General features: G+C 36.3%; 1 protein-coding gene across 1 annotated transcript in view; it reads left to right on the forward strand.

Moving 5' to 3' along the window:
- Positions 1-600: 600 nt before the first annotated feature.
- Spock3 (SPARC (osteonectin), cwcv and kazal like domains proteoglycan 3) overlaps positions 601-22,235 on the forward strand; it is a 355,708-nt gene continuing 334,073 nt past the window's right edge. Inside the window, 3 exon segments of the mRNA XM_028881034.2 lie at positions 601-696; positions 970-1,060; positions 1,063-1,157. Coding sequence (XP_028736867.1) covers positions 970-1,060; positions 1,063-1,157 — 186 coding nt within the window. The 5' untranslated portion in view covers positions 601-696.

Below are 22,235 nucleotides of genomic sequence, written 5' to 3' on the forward strand. Positions count from 1 at the left end.
AGGAAAGAAAATCCTAATGTTTCCTCAATAATTTGGCTCTGAAATAATCCAGAAGTTCAGAGCACAAGACATTTCCAGAAATTTAAGAGCTTGCCCAAGGTCTTATGATCTTACTTTAGCTAAGGCAGAGCTGAGTTCAGGTTCATGGCAAAGTCCCATGGATTCTCTCTGTGATGCTTAAAGTTTTCTTCTAATCTCTTTCCCTACATGTGCCTGGCCACCCTTGAAATTGCAGAACAGTAGCAGCCAAGAGAGAGAGAGAGAGAGAGATCCCATGCTCTGCATTCAATCCAAGAGCAGAAAGAATGAGCTGGCTGTGTTTGGAACATGAGTACCTCTTCTGGAGGCAAGAGGTTAGGAAGCAAAGGATTCCTAGGCGAGGAGCCTACAGCATCCTCTGGCTCCAGCCAGGCTTTGCATCCGGAACTCGCTGCAGCTGGGATTCAGGGAGAGGAAGGTGGGATAGGAGGAGGGGAAGACGGAGGTGGGGGAGGGAGGGGTGAAGCGAGGGGAGCTGGTGAGGAATCGGCGCGGGAGGGTGGGATGGGGGGAGCGCTGGGCGCAGGGAGCTGAGTGGACGGCTGAGACGGGCGGGCGGGCGGGAGGCGCGTACAGCAGCTCCAGCGAGAAGCGAGTTGCCAGAGCCGGGCTGCTTTTCCATCCGGAGCTGCGAGCTCCGTGCCCGCTCCCAACAAGGTGATGGGCCGGCAAGCGTTTTATCTGGCCGCTGGGACTCTCGCTGCTTGGGGCTTCCTCCCTTAGACTCCCTTCTTCTTCTCCCTTGGGTCTGCGTGTGTGTGAGTGCCCTGGTTTGGGGGGTGAAGCCTCCTGTAAGGGGACACCCTTGTCCCTGCTCGTCTCCCCTTCTCTCCAACCCGTCCTCGCTGATGCATGTCTACCAGGGGCGCCCCCATCTTCGCACCCGGTATCTGACACCGCTCCCTACCCCTGGTTGTGTCTCCTTCCCAGATGCTCAAGGTGTCAGCCTTATTGTGTGTGTGTGCAGCGGCTTGGTGCAGCCAGACTCTAGCAGCCGCCGCGGCGGTGGCTGCGGCCGGGGGCGGTCGGACGGCGGTAATTTTCTGGATGAAAAACAATGGCTCACCACAATCTCTCAGTATGACAAGGAAGTCGGACAGTGGAACAAATTCCGAGACGTAAGTGATGCGCACTCATTCCCAGCCACGCGCATTTAGCTTCAGGGCTGGCATTTGCCGTGGCTGCCAGAGGTGGGGAAGGGGCGCGTTATTTTATTTTATTTTTTCCTATGGAACGGCTGCGGAGGTGGGGTGAAAAAGCCTGACAGTGTCACTGGAGAACTTAGCAGTCCCCTCTCCCTAGCAGATAGCTTAAGTAGGGATTTGCTTGTTACATTTACATCTGAGTTAGGTCACACCAGGTTCTCTCTCTTCCTTTCCACCTCAGGACACCCCAATCTTTCGCCCCCCCCCCAAAGGGTTTGCAAAGTAGCTGCTTGGACCTTCTCAACTTTTGAATGGTGTTTCTGGCGCTAGTAAACACAACCGAGGTGCCTCCGCGTTGGCTGGCTATAAAGTAACCAGGATCGATCTTGTTACTAATGGTCCATTAAAGAATTTGAGGGAAGGAGGTACAAAGATGTAACATGTATAAATGCCTGCTCTCTGAGGGTGGGAGGTTGTTTGGCATCATCGGTCCGCAGAAGTTGATCTGCTGCTGCTGATTACGTAAAATTGTCCATCAGATTCTGTTTCTACGTTCACTTACCGTGGAACACTTTGGTGGTGCCCTCGGTGTTATAGGGTGGATTGTGAACTGCAATGAAAGAGTTAAACTGTTAGAATCCCTTGGGAGTTTTCTAAAGAGCCCTTTCAAAGCAACTAGCTTTAGAGAATCCCACACTGATTTGCCTGGAGCCAATAGACAGGACATGCTAGTCACCCCCACCTGGTCTGAATGGAGCCCTATGTGCCCGGAGCCTTGAACTTGGTTGATGCCTGGAGGAGGTCATTCTGACTGCTGAGTCCCATCCCTAGCCCACCCTGTAAAACCCAGGGGTTTGAGGGTTGGCAGACTGACTCATATTCCTTGTTGAGCCTTTAGTGACTTTTGTGAGAATGTCCCTCTGAGTCAATCCTCACTGCTTTCCCAGTCTGTGAGTTAACTTCTCCTATTAGCTCAGATTCTCCCGACTGGGAAAACAAATGGAGGCTTGGACTAATTCTCATCCCGGATACATCATCCTCTTCTTCTACCACTTCCCCATAAAGTAATTTGCAAGGGAATTCTCACAGAGAGATTCTGAAGAAATGTAATTACAGTTTGAATGTAAATCTAGATGATATTCAGCATGAATATACGGCATAGAAAATGACTGCTCATTCTTATCACAGGACTTGGTTTTGCTTTATGAATGAAATGTGAATATCACTATTTTTGCTAAATGAATGCTCTTTACTCTTGCAAATGCAGAGCTCTTGGCTACCTGCCTTAAGCTAACACCAACATTAACTACAACCAAAAGTAAGCAAGCAGATATCTTATATCAGGAGAGAATTGCCAGTCATCATGCTCTCGCTTGAGAAAAGATATATTGAAAATTGTCAGTGTTTGAACAGGTCTTCCAATATTGACATATATTTATTGAATAACTGCTATCTTTTAAAATGAATGTTAGGCACTTCTAACACACTTTAAATCCTGAATGTCCCAGAGTTCTCTGGGTTTAGTTAATACTTTAATACTAAGAGAAAGCAGATGAATTTTGAACAGTGTGGAGCATTTGAGTTGTGATGAGCTGAGTTGCTTATTATAAGAGTAAATACACTAGGATTCAATGGAAATAGAGTGTGTCTACTACATCACTCACAGGGGTTTCTATATGTGCTCTCACTGGAAAAACGTCTCAAAAATATCAAGTCAAGTAGAGGATATTCTGATATTTACTAAATATATGCAACCCACAGAATGTAACTGATTTATTTATTTATTTATTTATTTACTATTTTAAGAACTCAAGTCTTGTTTTAAAGTTGTCATGGTAAGAAAACAATTTCATTTTACGAGGAACACTAAAAGCAGGCAGGGAGATCGAAAGAAGTGTGATTAAATTTCCCCTTTAAATACCTGTTGCTCCACGACAATGACAAAATGAGAGCTGACAGTGTGGCTTCAGTTCAACACTCAGAGCACATCCTATGAGTTTGTGCAGACCACCCGAATGACCATTGTCTTCATAGCTTTCTTCCATTGGGGTACATCATTCCTTTCCTTTTTTGTTAGTGTGGAACAGGTTGGTATTTAGACCCACTTTTGGATGGAAGCACATGATTACAAGGCATTGTTTGAAATGTGAATTTGCTGTGTTATGGACTCTGTCTCTCATTTTCTGCTTGAGCTTTCTATCTAAAATGATCAAGTCCTTGCTCAGATTAGAGGAAGGAAAACAGACAAGGACATCTGAGTCTCTTCTCATAAAAACATTTGAACTTAAGCAAATTCTTTCTGTTCTTGCTTCATAAAAAGATAATTGACATAATTTAGAAAACATAATTCCTCAGTATAATTAATTCTCCAGGATAATTAATAGTGGAATTAACACTCTCATTCTTTCTTGTGGAGTTAATATTATTTTACAAGTAAGTCCTTGAAAGTTCAACAACACTTTCCTTTGAATTATATTTTCAAACTTTATTGTATATGTAATTATAATTTAATACCTATAAACTAAGATTTCTATTTTTTACATTTTTAAATTTATGCAAACATTTCTTGTAGTAAATCTTTGAAGATTTACCAGTAACCATTTACTCAGTAAAAATCAAGGTAAATAATGAAACCAAAGAAAAGCTGAACATGAGTATTAGTAAAGGAGGAACTTCAAATATGTTTGACTACTTTTTGCTCTGTTATATTTCTGGTCTTTCCTCCTATACAAATATAATTTTATGACATAGGAAACTTTTAATCCTTTAAGGAGTATTTGGTAAGTAGAACAAAATTCTAGCCAAGTTTTTAATTCTTATGTTTTAAGAAGAAAATTACAGTTTAAATTCACCTATGATTGAAGAAGAAGTCAAGACATTTAAAAATTGCTAGCTAGAACCAGCATGGTATATTCAAAGTATACTTACATGAATTTAAAATGAGATAAGGGTTAGAGTATAGTGCATGTCTGAGTGAAGCCTGAGTTCAGTCTCTAACACACACACACACACACACACACACACACACACACACACACACACACACACAGAGCAGGAGAGGACAGACACTTAAATTTAAAAATGTAATAAAAACCCAGACTTTACTCTCAACAATGGGATATGTTTTCTATATATACTGGTTGCTTGCATGCTTTTTGGTTTTTATCAAGCTCTGCTGGGTTGTGATATTAGTCACACAAGCTTCATAAGTGGAAGAATTTGGGGAGTATCATTACTTTGTCCAAAAGCTGGGGCATAAAGTAATATCATGTCTCATCCTTCCATATACATTGAGATGATTGAGAGGAAACTGAGTCATTAACTCAAATGGCTCATAATTACAAATTTTAAACTTTTATGATCCATAAATTCAATTAAAATATTTTTCTCACGTAATACATGAGTAAAGAATGTGCAAACCATTGAAGAACTCAGCAACACATGATGTAATACCATCATCAACCCTATATGTTATTGATTTCACTGAAGTAAATGTGCTAATTAAGAGTGACAATAAAGACAAAATATGAGAGACTTTCAAGTGCTGTTCATTGGAAGAAGTTCAATAAAAGCAGAGGAAAAGGAGTTCATATGGCCATGAAAATTTCAGTCCACCATATAAGAAAGTCAAGATTATACCTTTAAAATAAAGACAAAAAATCTGGATTAGATTTATGTTTCAGAAATTATCTGGACCTAATTTTTAACTGCTTCAAGAAATGATTACCATTAATGTAAAATCCACAGTCAAGTTTTGGTCTATAATTCTCCTTAAGTAATTTCAGTGTTCAACGGGAATAATAAAATCGATTCAAATTTAAGAATTTAGCCCACAACTAAAGGATATGTACAAAACTCTGAAAATGAAACACAAATAGCGAGGCATTTTTGTTCTATGTGACAAATAGGATTTAGCTCAAAGGGCTCATGTGTCTCTGAGGCTTACTGGCGATAATTTTACTTTGTAAAAATAAAACAGCTGACTAAGGTATTTGAAGAGTAACCTTCCTTATCCTCTATATTCCTTTCAACTTACTTTTTCATTTGAGCTGAGCTTCTTGAATGTATGGATCAGTGGAGATATGGTGGTTCATAATGATTTATCTTTCCTGGGATACAGAAGAGCAAAGGCTCCTAAGACTCAGTGTTCTGGTCGTTGTAATACTGTTGCTTGTTAGAGAGTCAATAAAACAACTGGTTTGTACGTGTACTCTCAGTCCTCTATCACTGTCTTAGAGTTTCTATAGCTGTGAAGAGACACCATGACCACAACAATTCCTTTTTTTTTTTTTTCACAACAATTCTTGTAAAGGAAAACATTTAATTGGGGCTGGCTTACAGATCAGAGGTTTAGTCCATTATATTCATGGCAGGTGGCATTCAGGCAGACATAATGCTGGAGAAGGAGCTGAGAGTTCTACATATTTATTCACAGGCAGCAGAAACTGTCCGTGTCTATACTAGGCATTACTCGGTATAGCTTGAGCATAGGAAACCTCGAACCCCACCCCACAGTGGCACACTTCCTCCAACAAGGGCACACCTACTCCACCAAACCATACCTCCTAAGAGTGCCACTCCCTATGGGGGACATTTTCTTTCAAACCACTACAATCATTTAAACATATTGTATTCTTATTTATGAAAAAGTTATAAAAAGGCTTTTTCAGTTGTCTGTGGCCTTAAGGTTAGTGATGCAAGATATTCTGATCTTGAGTATCAGGCATAATCTTGGCATAGAGGAGGGCTCCTCATTGGTGCTGCCTTGTGGTTAGTAGCTGAATTCTATTTTTCTTAGCAACAGTATATAACCCAAATAAAATTAATGAGCATTAAGAAAAATTGTTCATAATACTAATGAAATAACATAGTTAATGTTTAGTCTCTGTTCAGGAATATCTTCTCAATAACGATGCCTTAGTTACTTTTCTTTTGTTGGGATAGACATTGTAAACAAGGCAACTTATAAAAAAAATATTTATCTTTGTGCTCATGGTTCCAGAGGATTTAAGTCCATGACCATTGTAGTGGGAGGCATGGTATTGGAGCAGTAGCTGAGAACTTACATCTTGATCTACAAGGAGGAAGCATACTGGGACAGTATGGGCTTTTGAAACCTCAAAGCCCAAACACCTCCTTCAATACGGCTTCATCTCCTGATGCTTTGAAAAGAGTTCCACCAATTAGAGAACAAGAATTTAAATATATGATCCTATGGGAGCCATTTTCGTTCAAAGCACCACAATATATGTCCAATACCCACACAAATGTTGATATTCAATGTTTCTTGCAACAAAACATTGTAACTGTAATGATAATTATGTGTTGTGTCTATGAGCATACATATCTGTGTGAATGATGTGTGTGTGTGTGTGTGTGTGTGTGTGTGTGTGTGTGACTGTGTTCATGTATGTGTATTTATGAATCCATATTCCAGATATTGAACCCAGGTCCCCACACATGTTAAGTGTATACTGTGATACTGAGTTATACTTCTTGTACTACATTTTTTATATTTTTATTACAGCCAAAGACATAGTTTTCCAACGAGAAGTCTGTTAATTTATTTCATTTTCATCAGAGCTTCTTTTGCTGTATTTTACTTGAATGGTATGGCACTCTGTAGTTCTTAGGAGTCATTTTACTGTTAGGTACACATTTTCAGGTCTTAGTAGGTGGAGGGCTAAAGAATGAAGTCATATTAATATGGGACTGGCATTCATACGGTATGAATCCCAAATAGACTTAATCTACAAAAAAATCAATATACTTCTTAAAAGAAGCAATAAAGCACCATGCCTATCATGGGGCCAAGGATTCACCAGAGAAGTAAGGACACACACTTTACAGCATTATGACTACAGTCATCTGAGTCCTAATTTGGCCATGGTTCTCCACATCTCCACATCACTATGGATCCACCAATATGGACTTAGGAGTGATGTTTCCCAGGTCAAGTATCACAGAATAAAGGAAATAGGCCAGAAAATGTCTCTTGAATTGTTGGTTTTGTGGTCCTGGCATCATGTGAGCCTCTTGATTAAGAGGTCTGCTTTGCTGGTGACCATTTAGTCAATCTCTCTTAAGAACTCATCCTAATAAAACTCACTGTGAAGCAAAAAAAAAAAAAAAAAAAAAAAAAAAAAAAAAAAATGCTTTACTCTTTTATAACTTCTAGTGAATTCTTTCAAAATTAACTATATAGATATTATTTCTCTTTGTGTATTTCATATATTTCTGTATTTCATATATGTATGTATATATATCATATATGTAGGTTTGTATTGTAATATATATTGTTATATATGAAAACATATATAAAACAAAACACTTTATATGTGCATATATCTTTGAATATGTACAGAAAACATAATATGAAAATCAAGACCATCATATGGAGTATAGATTTAGGCATATACCATATGAATTATACACATTATATATGACACTGTCAATAGAAAGCCTATAATAATTCTGAGATGATTTCAATGTATGTTAATTTTCTTTGTTACTCCTGGTTATGTTGAGATGATCTCATTTGCTGTTATCTGTGTGGTTACATACACTATATTCTTCTTACAGGAAATAGGCTGCTTTGGCACCAGCTCCTCAAACTTATGAGTTACGTATTCAAAAGGAGCATCACACTCTGATAGAAAGTTTTCTATGTTGGACTTCGGCAGTAAGATGATGGGTTGAATGCTTTTAGAGCTCATGAATCTGACTTAGAGTGACATTTTACGTTCTTATTCAATTTTCATTTTGGTATTTCATGATCTGGGTCACAATTTTATTTTATTTTATGTGCTTACTTTTAAAGGAAGATCTCTTTTGTACATACCATCCAACTCCTCAAGCTCTTAGAGTCTTTAGATGTCTTTTCTCATTTGTGAAAATCTTTTCATCTTTTCTGCTCTCAACAATTCCTATTTTGCAGATTTGTGTAGGTTGTTGCACTATGAAGTTTTTAGTGCTCAAGGTTGGAGTTCCTACCCCAGGCTAAAGTTCACCTAGCATTACTACAATAACTCTATAAATTACTACAGATTACATTGAAGAATATGATATTACATTCAGTGTGTATTGTATTTAACTGTACATTGCCAAGTGGAAAGCCTTTAAGTGTTCTCTTTTATCAACCAGTTCCATTTCTGACTACCCAAGGATTGTCCATTCAGTCCAGAGGTCTCAGAGTTACTTTCTGAAGCAGTGACCTTCATAAATGGGAGATTTTTGTCTAGCAAGGATAAACGAGAGTTTTAAGAAAGGAAATTCATTCGTGTGTTGACCTGAGAGTGTTCACACATGACTTCTGCTTGTACAGCATTAACCTGAATGTATTTACATGGCAACATTTAGCTACCACAGTGACTAGGAAGTTTAATTTCCACTGGAACAAGACTAACTAACATTTAAGAAAATGGTTGCAATATCTGGTGGTGGATGGAAAGTCTTGGTGACTACTGCATTAGTCCATTCTTTAATAATTATCATTGTAGACCCCTCTTGAAAGCATTCTCAATATTCACTCCTGCACCTACTGATACTGTAAGTTTTGTCATGGCCTGTAAGCTGTCTGTGTTGCTTTCAGTACTTCCATCATAGTTCTGTACCATTTCTCTATCCTTTTGGCCATGAAGAACAGGATTGGGAGCACTGCTTAGGAAAGAGCTGAGATGCCTGGTACCCAAGACTATTCAGGAATCTGGCAGCCATTACATGTTAGTTCTAAGAGGAACTGCTGATGGTCAGAATCAATGAAGAGTATCCTGTAGGATGTTACAAGGGGCTGGTGACAAAGCTTATTTTCCTGTAGTGACATCACTTAGCTTTTTTTCTGGGAAGTCTTTTTCAGCTACAACGGTTTGGTAGCATGTCTGAATTATCTTCTGTGAGGCATCAATAATTATTGATAGTTAGTGTGGGTGTGGGTGGGGAGAGTTTGTAGTTTACTTGCTATACCCTTTACTTAAAAAACAGGATACTCTATTACATCCAAGATAGTGTTTTGTTTAGTGGAGAAACAAAGAAATATCATTAATAACGAGGAGCTCTTACCAGAATAACATTAGCAACCATGTCACTGTCCAATTCAAGTAGTTCTTACTCTTAGAAGCTAGGGGCTCTCTTTTGGGGACTTCTATCCCGGGTCAGCTAAGAGAGAAGCAGCAGCATGCCAGACTTGCTAGACCCTGCAGTGGGGCCATTACACTCTGTCTTTTGTTACCTGACACCAGATATGGCTGACAGCTAGAGGGAGTTAAGCTGAGCCCCTCCCTTCAGACATGGAACCATGATCTTTTGTTATTTCAATAAAATGACCTAACTAGTACTAATAATCTTTAGGATTTGCCTGAGGTGTAAGGACAATTATAGAAAATTCAAAGTTCTGTTTTCATAACTGCTTCATTAGAAAATATACTGTTGATTGTTTTAATTGTATTATTTCAATATGGAAAAGAAAATTTAAATACCTTGCTATTGCAGCAGCAGCCCATATTGAATTTTTCCTTAGCTTTTTAGCATTTGGTAGCTTGGTTTGTTGACTTTAATAGTTACATTATATTCTATATTATGTAGATGAATTATATATATAATATCTGGATATTTTATAAGTAAAATCCAATGGCAAATGAAGTATATATGACCTGCCTAATTGTCTGTCCCATGCTCTCAGTTCTTACATGAACATAGAATTAATATTACTCTGGTGTGACTATTTAATTGCTATAGGATCTTATTAATAAAATACCTCATCTCTATTTTCTGAACACATGAGGTAAAATAAACTGTATCACAATTTTTCCAGATTATTTTTATTGGTTTTTCTGAATTTATGTATTTATTGGCTATATACACTATGCAAATTCAATAATTATATTAATAGAAAGCATACCCACTATATTATGCAATGAATATATGGGTATAATTATAAATATATGATAAATAAATCACTTTAAATACATTATGAAGGAAATTTTATCATTGGAAAAGACATGGTAGCAAAGCTGTAGGCTCAGAATTCATAGATCAAATGCAGGCTAATTTATGTGTTTGGAGGTGAAGAGGTTTCTGTGACTTCAACAGGTCTAGGGTAAAAAGTGAGACCAGTTTCAGAAAAATATTTTAATAAAATTGATGGCTGTCACTGTAATCAAATGACTTCAAATAAACTAAATGCATATACTGTCTGCATTTTACATGTAAATAGAGTACACAGAATTCTGTTTACCTTGCTCAAGTAAGATAACGATGATAACAGAAGTGTACTTATTCAAAATATCAGAAGAGGTAATTACTCAAAGTAGAAGAAAATAGAGCCAGATCCTCTCTTGGCTAGAGATTTATAGTATTCTAATCACAGACGGGTTGCTTGTGGTTTGTGCTTTATTTTCCTACTTCCGATGATAAGATGAAAGAGTAGAGTACATCAGAAGGTATTTTGGAAACCCTAGAAAAATTGCTTTAGGTTGAAGTAAAAAAATAATTTCTCAGTTACATATCTTTATTTCGTGTCTCTACTGTTGACCATTTCTGGATAAAGCAATTGCATTTGTATACATGTGCACAATTATTTTCCCATTGAATAGGTCAAGAAATGAGATGCAAAGAGTCACAATCAGTTAGCTTCAGTGAAATTCATCTCTAATATTGATAATTCCCAGTTTTAGAGATAGTAAAATACTGATAAAAACTATCACAACTCAAAAATATGGTAAGTCAAAATGTGTGTGCACACATATTTTACCATAAGTCAGAACCTAACTGATTTTTGTTCACTGGAGAGAATTCATTGCTTTTCCTTGAAGTTCCATGGCTGATTGAGAGCCATGGCTCTTGGTGATGCCTAGGGCAAGATGAAGTATCATGCAGGGTGTGTTGTGAGTACCTGCAAAGATCAAAGTTCTAATCACACCGTATATGATGTTTCACAGCATTCTAAATCTGCAAAAATATCACATCACTTAAAGTTTAGGCTTGTACAGGCAATCGGGACCCAAGGTTCTTGTCCTCAAGCACAGGAATGATAATGTTTCCTTTCCTACAATTTATATCTCACCTGTCTATTACAGGCTGGGAGTTTTGGGACATACAATATCATTCAGTATAGTCTTGCATACACAATATGTTTCAATGATAATTGTGGTTAAAAGTATAAAATTTATGATGTTAACTGTTGTAGATAAATTTTATGTGGTGCATTTTCATTCTGGCACACATGATTTCAAGCTCTCTATCTCTTTGAAACATCAAATTCTATACCCTGGAAGGACTTTTCCATCTTATCAGCCCCCAAACTCTGGCAACCACCATCCTGCTTTCTGTTTCTAATAAATTTTCTACATATTTCATATAAATGGAATCATGCCAGAAGTGTTTTTCTGTAGCTGGTTCATTCCACTTTGCATGATCTCCTTAAGGTTTAAACGTGGTGTGTGTGGCATGCTGCAGAGTTTCTTTATTTTGTGTGTTTGTTCAAGTTCATGTTTGTGTGTGTGTACAATTTCACGCTCATGTTTGCACTTGTTCTTTGGGAAGTCATGATCACTTACGTGTATGTGGAAGCCAAAAGCTCACAATGGGTTTTCTCCTCAGATTCCTTCCAGCTTAGATTTTGACGCAGCATTTCTAACAAGGCAAGAGTAGCTGGCCAGTAAGACCCTCCTGTCCTCCATGCTGGGATTACATGTTCATGCCCTCACATCCAGCCTTGAACAGATGTACTGGGGATTGAAATCAGATATTCATACTTGCATGGCAGACACTTTACTGACTGAGATATCTACCTACCCATCTCTGATCTATTTCTCTTCTGAGAGTTAATATTCTATTTTACTTACACACTATTTTTGTCCATTCACACATTTATGTGCATTTAGCTGTGTCTAAGGCATAAGAGCTATTATTGCTATCATTACTAATATGAAAAAATGTCAAGATTCTGCTCTTAGTTATGTATGCATGTCCCCACAAGAGAAATTCTGTATTAAGTGGTGTTTGAATTTTCCATTTTTTTAAAAAATTGCATTTACTCATGTGACTGTATGTGCCAGAAAGCCATGGATCACATGTATGAGTGGAGGGCTGTGATTAAGGATAGCATTTGAGAATCAGACCTTTACTTACAGCACATGGTACCAGGGATGGAACTCGGGTTTAGTGGCAGGTGCCTTTTTACACTGAGCTGCATTTTGAATTTTTGTAAGGAAGTACCATACTGTTCATCATAGTGGCTGCATGGTTTTGCATTTCCACCAGTAATGCCATGGATATCAATTGCTTTACATCCATACTAAAACAGAGCTGCTGATGCATTTGGAGTGATCCCTCTCTGGGGCGTTAATTTCTACTTTTCCAAAGATTCCATGTTTGAGGCCCTTTGCTATACTTGCTGGAATTGTCTATCATCCCTAGAAATGAGTCTATTTAAGTACTCTACCCATGATTCAGCTAGGCAATTTGAAGTTTGTTTAGTATAAACTTAAACAAAAACAGTTAAAACAAAGATACATTAAATGAATCTTCTTTTACAAATAAGGAACCTTTTTGATCAACCTCTTCAGGACCTGTGATATTTGAGCTGATCTTCAAAACTCAAATGAGTTTCTTATTTATTAATGGTTTATAATTTTAAATCAGTCACAACAGGTAACTAATGGTTTTGTTTTGTCGAATGTTCCCAGCGAATATTTTCTCACCAGTTTGATTGAGATGCTGAAAACAATTTGAAATTTTCTACAGATTATAATGACTTTTAGACAAAGGGACAGTGATAACATTGTAAGTTGATCAACTTGTCTTGCAGTGGGAAAAGACATCTCCTTGTTTATCATTCATTTATCTTATAAAAGCCTGTAACTGTACATCACATACTCTTCAAAGCTCAGTGTTTAATCTCATAGGGTCACTGTATTTGAGAATGGCATACCACTGACATTTTATTAGTGATTTTCTACAATGATAGTGCAGTTCAGAATATTTGATATGGTAAAGATATTTGTAAAATTAAAACAGAATGCACCCAGCATGTATTCTTGTGGTGAATGTTGTCTTTACAATTCCCGGAAACTATTAGGGCAGTTATAACTGTACCCACCTTACAAATATTATACTTGTGTCCTTTTTCTATTGTTGTTTTTGCCAAAATATTTTTATTTTACCCCCAGAACATTTTAAATTCAGAAGCAAATGAAAAAGACACATGATTTATTTGCTTCATTTAAATGCTAGCAATCTGCACATTATTACCATGTACAATCATCACACATATGTTGTAATTTAAGTATATTCCATATTGAATGGCGAAGTTAGGATAAATTCAACAGACTCTGCCCATAGTGGATCATTTAGTTTTCTGTTTTCCACATTTAATAGCATGTTAGTGGGGGAATGACATTAGCCATTGAAGAAATGAAATACAATTGCCTGGTTGGTAAAGTTCTTGCCTCTCAAGTATGAGCATCTATCTGCCTTAGATCCTCAGAACATGCAAGAACATGTCAGCACAGCAAACACTTGGAAGATCAGATCTTTGGAAGCAGATTCAGGAAGATTCCTGGGACTTGCTGGCTCTCCAAGCTAGCCAAACAGGGAAGCTCTAGGTACAGAAAGAGACTCTGTCTAAATAATCAGATAGGAAGCAATAAAGAAAGATTCCTGATTTTCACCTGTCTCCTCCACGTGCAAGTGTCTCTATGCCAAGATGCAACATGCACACAGGCACTACATACAAATGAAAACAAAAAGAGATAATGTTTGCAATTTTGTACTTTTAATAATTTTATGGTATGGTAAGATGGTTTGAACCCCCATGATACCTCTAAGAAAGAAATGATATTCTGACATCTGCTTGTGTGCCATGGTGTGTAAGTCCACATACATAATATATGCACACACAATAAATACAAATGTAATAAAAATAATTTTATTATCTATATCTATTTTTAATATTACTCGTATCTGGAATTTTATTTAAAGAGTAAGTATGCTAATTGTGGAACATGCTTCTCCATTTTGGAATTCTGTAGTGAAAGAACAAATTTTTTCCAGTATCCACTGGACCTAAGAAAATACAGAAAAATAAAATAGAAATATATTACCTTATTTCATTATAAACTGGAATCAAACACGAAACTCATTCAATACTGCATTTTTACTTACAATTTACGTGAAACACATGGTAACCTAGATATTTTCTGGTAAAAATTACAATAAAGCTCATGGTATATCCAAACATTTATGGTAAATATTCCAAATGATTCTGTAAGAATCTGATCTTTAATAAAGAGAAAAATCTTATTTTGTAAAGCACACATGTATTCTCTCTCTCTCTCTCTCTCTCTCTCTCTCTCTCTCTCTCTCTCTCTCTCTCTCTCTCTCTCACTCTCTCTCTCTCACACACACAACTATAGGAACTTAAATTAATATTGCTGTCTCCAAGTCTATATAACATTACTAGATATTGTCTTCCTGTGCATGGAAAAAGTATCAGATACATCTCCTAAAATAGTGATTTGATAGTCCCTTAATCATAGCTAATACTTATTTTTCTATGAGACTTTCTTCAACTTTAAAAATATTGACATAGGTTGTGTCTGCAGGCAGGAAACTTAGAAAGACGCACTCACTGATCTCCTCGAGTCTGCTGGAGACCTTGCTCTTGAAAATGGAATATTTATTGGCTTTTCATGACTTATAATATAATATGAAATTATATGCAACTTCCTTGTCTCCCAGAGAGGCTGTCTGAGGTGCCCTTGGCAACATCTAATGTTCTCAAATGTCCCTGAGGCTGTAAGCTTCATCTACAATGAACATCCCCTGGGGCAGAATTTTTCAGGAACATTGCAGCTACAGCATTAACCTGGGATCACCTGAGAACGTCTTCTTTGACATGCACTATAATTTCTTGTAGTTGAAATGTTACGAGACTTAGAGTTTTAAAGAATTTCTGTGCTTAATGAGTCTATGTGAATAAAGTCATGCTCCATGCCTAGGAGAGGGCTAGTTTTAAATCTGTGGATTTCTAACCCTATGCCAGGCAGACCTTTAAACACAGATCAACTCATTTGGCAGTATTTGCCTTTGAATTCTTTTTTAAAAATCATGTTGTTTTCACGAAATTCGTTAAACTTTGTTTCTCAATATATTTCTCATTTAAACCACTTATTTCAGAATGGAAATTTTTTCTTTAGCTTTAACTATATTTCAAAAATTTGAAAAAAAAAAGCATAATGGTATTTCCAATGGGGATGGGAATGTTCAATGTAGATAACAAATTCACAATAAAGACAGAGGCTATCTGCACTGCCTTTCAAGATTGAAATACACATGGAAAAACTTCTCTTTCCATGTACACAAGGCACCAAATGTTTAATATAATTGAGGACTGCCTGTGGTCATTGAATGGGATTTGAAATCTAATTTCAGAATGGTTTTGTTCGTACTAGCTGAATGCCATCTGGTTTCTTTTGCCAAAAGCTTCGTGTTTATTCTTGGAGAGAGAGAGTGTGTGTGTCCCTTTATTTCCATGTGTTGCTGGTGCCAATGTGTGGATTCAGCAGAGTAATGGGGGCAGCTTGGCATCAAGCCTCAGGAAACAAACACAGGATGATGTTAGTCTCCTGTGTATTTGCTACCCTAGGTTCCATGATAAGCAGAGTAAAACTTGAAAACTTCTCCCAGGACTAAGGTAAAATCTCTTGGAAAGCTCCTACACTTAATTAACTAGTAGGGATCATGGCTTAGTTAACAGCAGGTCCCTCCTCCTGATTGCTTTGCTTTCATGCTCCTGAATGGACTTCAGGATTCTCCAGAATCTCACTGTGGACTCCAAAATTAAGATTTTCTTTTTGAGTGAAAAGTAGAGTCCACAGATGTTAAGGTGTTTTATAATTCATAGACTATATGATTAAAAATAATCTTTGGCTCTTAATTTTTGTCATTGTGGCTGCAATAGGCAGCAATATTTCTGATTATATTTGACGAATAAAACTCCTTGTATTGTGACTTCTGTGTTCAATCATTTTTCTCCATTATATATGCATATATATTTTCATATATGTATGTATATGGAACTTGCTTGTTGAGAGCATGACAAAATCCAAGACAGTTCATTCTGTAAATAGGAATGCAGCCATAGTGATACTATCTGTAGCTATTCAGTTAAAAATTGTATTAAAGGTTGATGATAAAAGGGTGTAAGTTATATATTTATAAGACATTTTTATAAATGTTTGTCTTTTTATTTTCTGTTTGAGTGACATGGTTAAATTAACAATGTCAGTGGGGCTCAGTGTACTTTTTCAACACATATCCATACCATGAACTAATAGAACAAAGCCTCAAGATTTATTCATAAATGAATGATTGAGTTACATAGACACCAAAATAATTTTCCATAAGAAATTAATAATCATTTGGTGGTGGTGCTGCATGCCTTCAATCCCAGCACTCAGGAGACAGAGGCAGGCGAATCTCTGTGAGTTCAAGGCCAGCTGGGTCTACAGAGCAAGTTCTAAGTGAGCCAAGACAGCAAGGACAATCACACAGAGAAACAGTCTCTTAAAAAATATGAAAACAAAAAACAAAAAAGACAAAAATATCAAGAACAAAACAACCAACAATCATAGAATTATTGTTATTCAAATTTAAAGTAACATTTTCCCAAGCTTTTATAATACTTAAATGTATATAAATCCCAAAGTTTAGGAAAGTTATAATCCTTATTTTTAATGTATCATCAAAGTCTTGAAAAACAATATATATATATATATAGTTTTTATAATATATATTGTAATATATATATTTACAAACTCTACATTTTATTTATATATATATAATATATATAATATATAATATATATATATATATATATATATTTAGATTATGTAGAGGTTGCCACAGTGATTATATAAAGCATTGCAGTGGTGAATCACACACTACAATCCACTAACTCAGTGTTGGGTAAATACTTTTTTCCAATGCTCTTGAAATTATAGGAAATTTCCTCTCAAGTGTACATTACCCTCTTGTTCTCTTCCCAGTGTTCTGTTCCTGATCAAAGCACTTAGAATTCAGGGCTGTCTCCGATGTGCTTTGAAGTTCCAGACCCTTTGACTTTTCACTGGTCAGACTCGTTATCTGACACTGAAGCCAACATCACTAATGACATTCATGTTTTTCAGATTTCTCTGCCTGCATATCTGCAATACTTTAAACACCAATCCCTTATTTTTATTCCCTTTTCAAAATCTTCAACTCATTGTAAATTTTATCATGAATTAGGACTTCATGTAACAGTAACTATTGTTGCTTCTTAAAAACCTGTGAATAGATTCATCTTTGGTGGGAAAGACTGTAATAGCTATGTAACAGACTAGTCAGTCTCATGGACAGCCATATTAGAGGGAGATCATGTGATTTCTGCTTCCTTTGTAGTTAAGATAATCTATGAGAATAACGTAACACACACCTAAAGGAAGGCTTTCTCAAAAGGAATATGGAATAAGACAAAGAAAAGGAGCTTTTGTAACTGTTTAAGGAAGAGAAGGATCATACCTATGGTTGGTCCACTGCTCTATGATAGGTACAGGCCAAATGAAACTTCTTTCTCATAATCCACTTTCACCCAGCAAACTTCTAGTTTTAATGCAAATGAGTCCTGAGAAGAGAATCTGCCATCGCCTTAACATATGCTTTCTGTTGTCAGAATCAAGCTTCTGAGGCTTTTGGGCAAAAGTCCAGATCCTATTTGGTGGTGAATTCAACAAATAAATAACACAGTAGGCACCTTTAGGGTGAGCCAGAATCTCCCTTGTGAGAGACAGGTCTCAGCAGAAGCACAGAATAACCCCAAATTTTCCATCCTCAAATACGAAATCCCTTCTGTACCCATTCCCTACCCCGCAATCGGTCCGTGCTGATCTCCGTCTCCTCTTTTGTGAAGTTTTACGCCACTCACATCGACTTGTCCTCACAGTCCTGCTGTTGTTTCTGCCTTTCTTTCCTGTGACTTTCTTCTAACGAGCTGTCTGTCTGCAATCAAAAACGTTTGACTTGGTATTCATATGTTTCCAAACACTTCTCATGGCTCGATTTATATTCTATAGCCAACGGCAGCCTGTTTTCCATGCATCTCTGTGACACTTTTTTGAGAGCCCGTGGATAGTGGAATACTCCAGGGTTTCTAAGAGGTCTATGTCTGTGCCTTGTGTCCCAGGAATGTAAAAAAAAAAAAAAAAAAAAAAAAAAAAAAAAAAAAAAAAAAAAAACCTTACAAAACAGATTCATATATGGGTGAGGGAGTAAGGTCATAACTTTTTGAAGTATAAGAACCTAAGATGGATGCAAAAATCTAGGGCAATGCTTTGCTTTAATAGCAGAGCAGTTTTTCTTGGTTCCTTAAAGCTTATCTTGAGTCCCACATTTATGGAACGTGTATCCATTCTCAGATGGTTAAATGATCTAACAACTATCGGATTTCTGTGTTTAAACTCCTATCTACTTTACAACTCTGTTACTTTTTGTCAGCGACTTTGAACCCTATTTAAAGTGAAAGATTATTAGCAAAGATAGGCCGTGTCATATGTGACACGATTTTGCTCTTCCAAGCAGCCAACTTCTGAGCTATAATTACTCTGAAAATGTCAGCTGCTAGGGTTTCTGCCATAAGCCACCCCAGCCCTCAGCTACTCTAAGGCAACTTCAGATGCCCAGGAAAACATCCTCACTGCTTTTTTCTTTCTAAATTAAAAAATGTAAATACTGAAAGTCCTTTGTTGGAAGAAATACCAACGAACAGCAAAGATCAAATGGCTGATTACCCCTCTCTAGGTAACCTTTGCAAAAATCATTTATAGACTTCTTTTTCTGAAAATAAAGGAATTTAAATTTGAGCTAGACTACATGCCTGATTTCTATAATAAATGTATAGTATTGACAATTATTTTTAAAAAATATCAGATGAAAAGACACAAATAGTCTCAGATATATTACATAAACTTGAAATTATGGTAAGTGAATTAAGAAAATTGTTTTACTGTCATAAATGAGATTTCACTTTCTCACAGAAATGCTATTTTTTTCATTTTGTTTGTAATCTTGTAATGTACCATATTACCTTTGGAGAAACCACATTGCCTGTGGAACATGAAGGATTTGATATTTACTGTAAAGTTATGTCTAAGCTAATAGTTGTTCCCCACTGGTGAATTTTTCCTTTATACTATATAAAATGTGCATGCACATGTCCATGGAATTCTTTTCTCTATAGTATATAACACAACAATAATGACAAATACAACAAGGATGATAAGATCATCTCCTATTGGTGAACTTCCCTCTTCTACTTTGTTATTCTCTTATAATTTCATTTTCCAAAATAACATCCTGGAAGATATCGTGGATGAGTTTAAAAGAACTTGTGGCTGTATACATAAATTCCAAAGCTGAGATAAGAACTTGGAGAGCAAACATGAGATTCCATCACTTATTTCAATTGATTAACTATTGTTACAGCATTTAGTGTTATGGTAAAATGTGGTCATTTTTATTATATTAGAAACTCAAAATACTTGACCCATGCATTGTGGTTCCAATACGAATCCATAGTGTGAGAAACTAGCTACCTTAAGGTTTATAGTTTTTCATTATGACTTTATAAATATTACCATATGATATTTAACATCTCCTCTTGTAAAATATCCAAAGATTGAATAGGGAAATGTGTCTGCATTTATGATTTCAGAATCTAACATTAATAATCCAAGTAGCTGAATTTGTTTTTGTTGAAGCTGGGTATTCTTCTACTAAAATTGATCAAGGGGAAAAGTTATGTATAGTTCCTTTATAATATTTAAGTCGATATTTATGAAAATAGTTGCTGTGTTTCAAACAACCACTCCATTCTATTGTTTAATATCATGTAGCATCTGATATTGGCAGAAGGAAAAAATACAACACAATAAAATCATTTTCTTAGATATTTATCTTTTCTGTCTAGTGGAAAGTTAACTTTTAAGTATTACTTAAAAATTTTTGTGTTAACATTAATACCTACAAAGAAAGTCAAATAAATGTCATTACATAAAGTTAAGAAATATAAAATAAATACAAACTTGTGAATAAATGACATCTTCAGATGGCACTGTGGATCCATATAGTCTAGTGATGTCCACATTGGACTGTAAATCTAGAATTACAGTGGCTATTTTTTTATACACAAGAACAAGGAAATCATGATATATGAACCAATCAATTTTAGCTCATGAGTAATAATGAAATTTCATATTTTTGTGGCTAGATTTATTTTAAAGATGTTTAGGAGAAGGGGAAATTTTATTTCAAGCAAGGAACTGGGACCCATTGGAATGACTATGGGTGGGAGCAGATGGCTGTGTCAGTGGTTGCACACAGGCCGAGGCAGCTATGTGGATCCTTTGCATCAAGGAGACATGCCCCTCACCCAGAGCTTCACAATGACTGTATTTGGAGACCTGGAAAATGCTTAGAGATAGAGCATGCTCCAGACTCTTCATTACAAGCATCCGTAACAGCTAAGTCACACATTATAAGATTGTTCTTACATTCACACGAGAGTAGCCATGTTCTTTGTCTTGTATTTTACCAGGTGTTTTGAACAAATTCAAAAGTCACAGTAATTTCCTCCAATACTCTGATTTTTGAAAGGATTTAAAGGACCATTGAGTAGATTTCTACTATCATTCTCTAAGTAATTTTCAACATTTTTTAAAATTAATTTTAGAATGACCCTAGATGGTTAGGTTGAATGAGTTTTCTGGTATAGCTATGATGTGATGGGTGAAGAAATGTGGTATGTGATCCTTATAGATTTTCTTTTTACATCAAATGATTCAAAACTGCCATTCTTACTGAAGAAAAAGGAAATGGAAGAAAATTTAAGTTAAAGGCATAAGAACTTTTTTGAATAGAGATCATTGATGGGGAAAAGGTAACAATTAAAAAATATCAAATAGAGAGACAGACAGCACTAGTCAGCATAATTAGCATTTTGATCATAATTCAAAACTAGAATTATGCATTCTATAACTTCTAGGAGCAGAAATGCATCCATTAAAACTGGTTTTGATAGGCATTATCTGTTTGTGATAACCCTGTGTGGGGTTATTATCTTTATGTCACTAGAATAAATGTAAGCAGATGAGGAGTTGGTGGGCAAAGGTTTGTCTGATGATACTGGAGTCAATGTGCTCACACTGGCTGCTTATACAGCTTGGATACTTGGTAACTAATAATCGAACTAGACCTTGGCACTACTGTGTTATGTTGTTGTTCCTTACCTAGCCTAGCACAAGAAACTGCTCAAGACCATTGATTTCAAGTACCCTCTTTTCTGCCTTCAAAACAAAAAGTAACACTACTTGTAACAGGCACATTTTTATAACCTTTGTAAAACACTCTTGAAACAACTGAATTTCAAAAATAGTATGTCATTCTAAGATCAAGAGGTGTTTTTGTTTTCCTTTTATTTCTAAAGTGTCATGATAAAACCAAAGGAAGATGGTTCAGCTCTTGCAGTGGCATGGGGAACGGAGAAAACTTTGAATGTGTACTAATTAAATGGAAAACTGATTTAATTCAATATATTAGGTTGTCTATTAACACTTAGAGCCAGGGCTGGAGATGTAGCTCAGAAGTAGAACATGTGCTTAGCATTAAACCTCTACTCATTAGTGGCACATTAAAATTCCATTCAAAGCATGCAAAGCCAGGAGTGAAGATACTTGGTCTTTGACATAATTGCAAACAACATTAGCAAATGATTTATTATATAAGCAAATATTTACATTTTATGTGGAGAAGGATGATTTGCAGTTACTGATCCCAGCTAGGAAAAGCAGAATTGTCCTGATTTCTCAAGAAATTTCTGTTTCTATTTCAGTTAAAGGGACAGTCAGCATCAGAAGTGTAGCACCTCTGCTGGAGATAATATATAAGGAAGTTGTCACATTTCTTGAGCTCCTTGAACTACAGACAGTACTATAATAAGATAAAAATGTAAAAGTACCT

Source organism: Peromyscus leucopus, chromosome 17 (assembly GCF_004664715.2).
Source record: "Peromyscus leucopus breed LL Stock chromosome 17, UCI_PerLeu_2.1, whole genome shotgun sequence".
NCBI classification, from domain to species: domain Eukaryota; kingdom Metazoa; phylum Chordata; class Mammalia; order Rodentia; family Cricetidae; genus Peromyscus; species Peromyscus leucopus.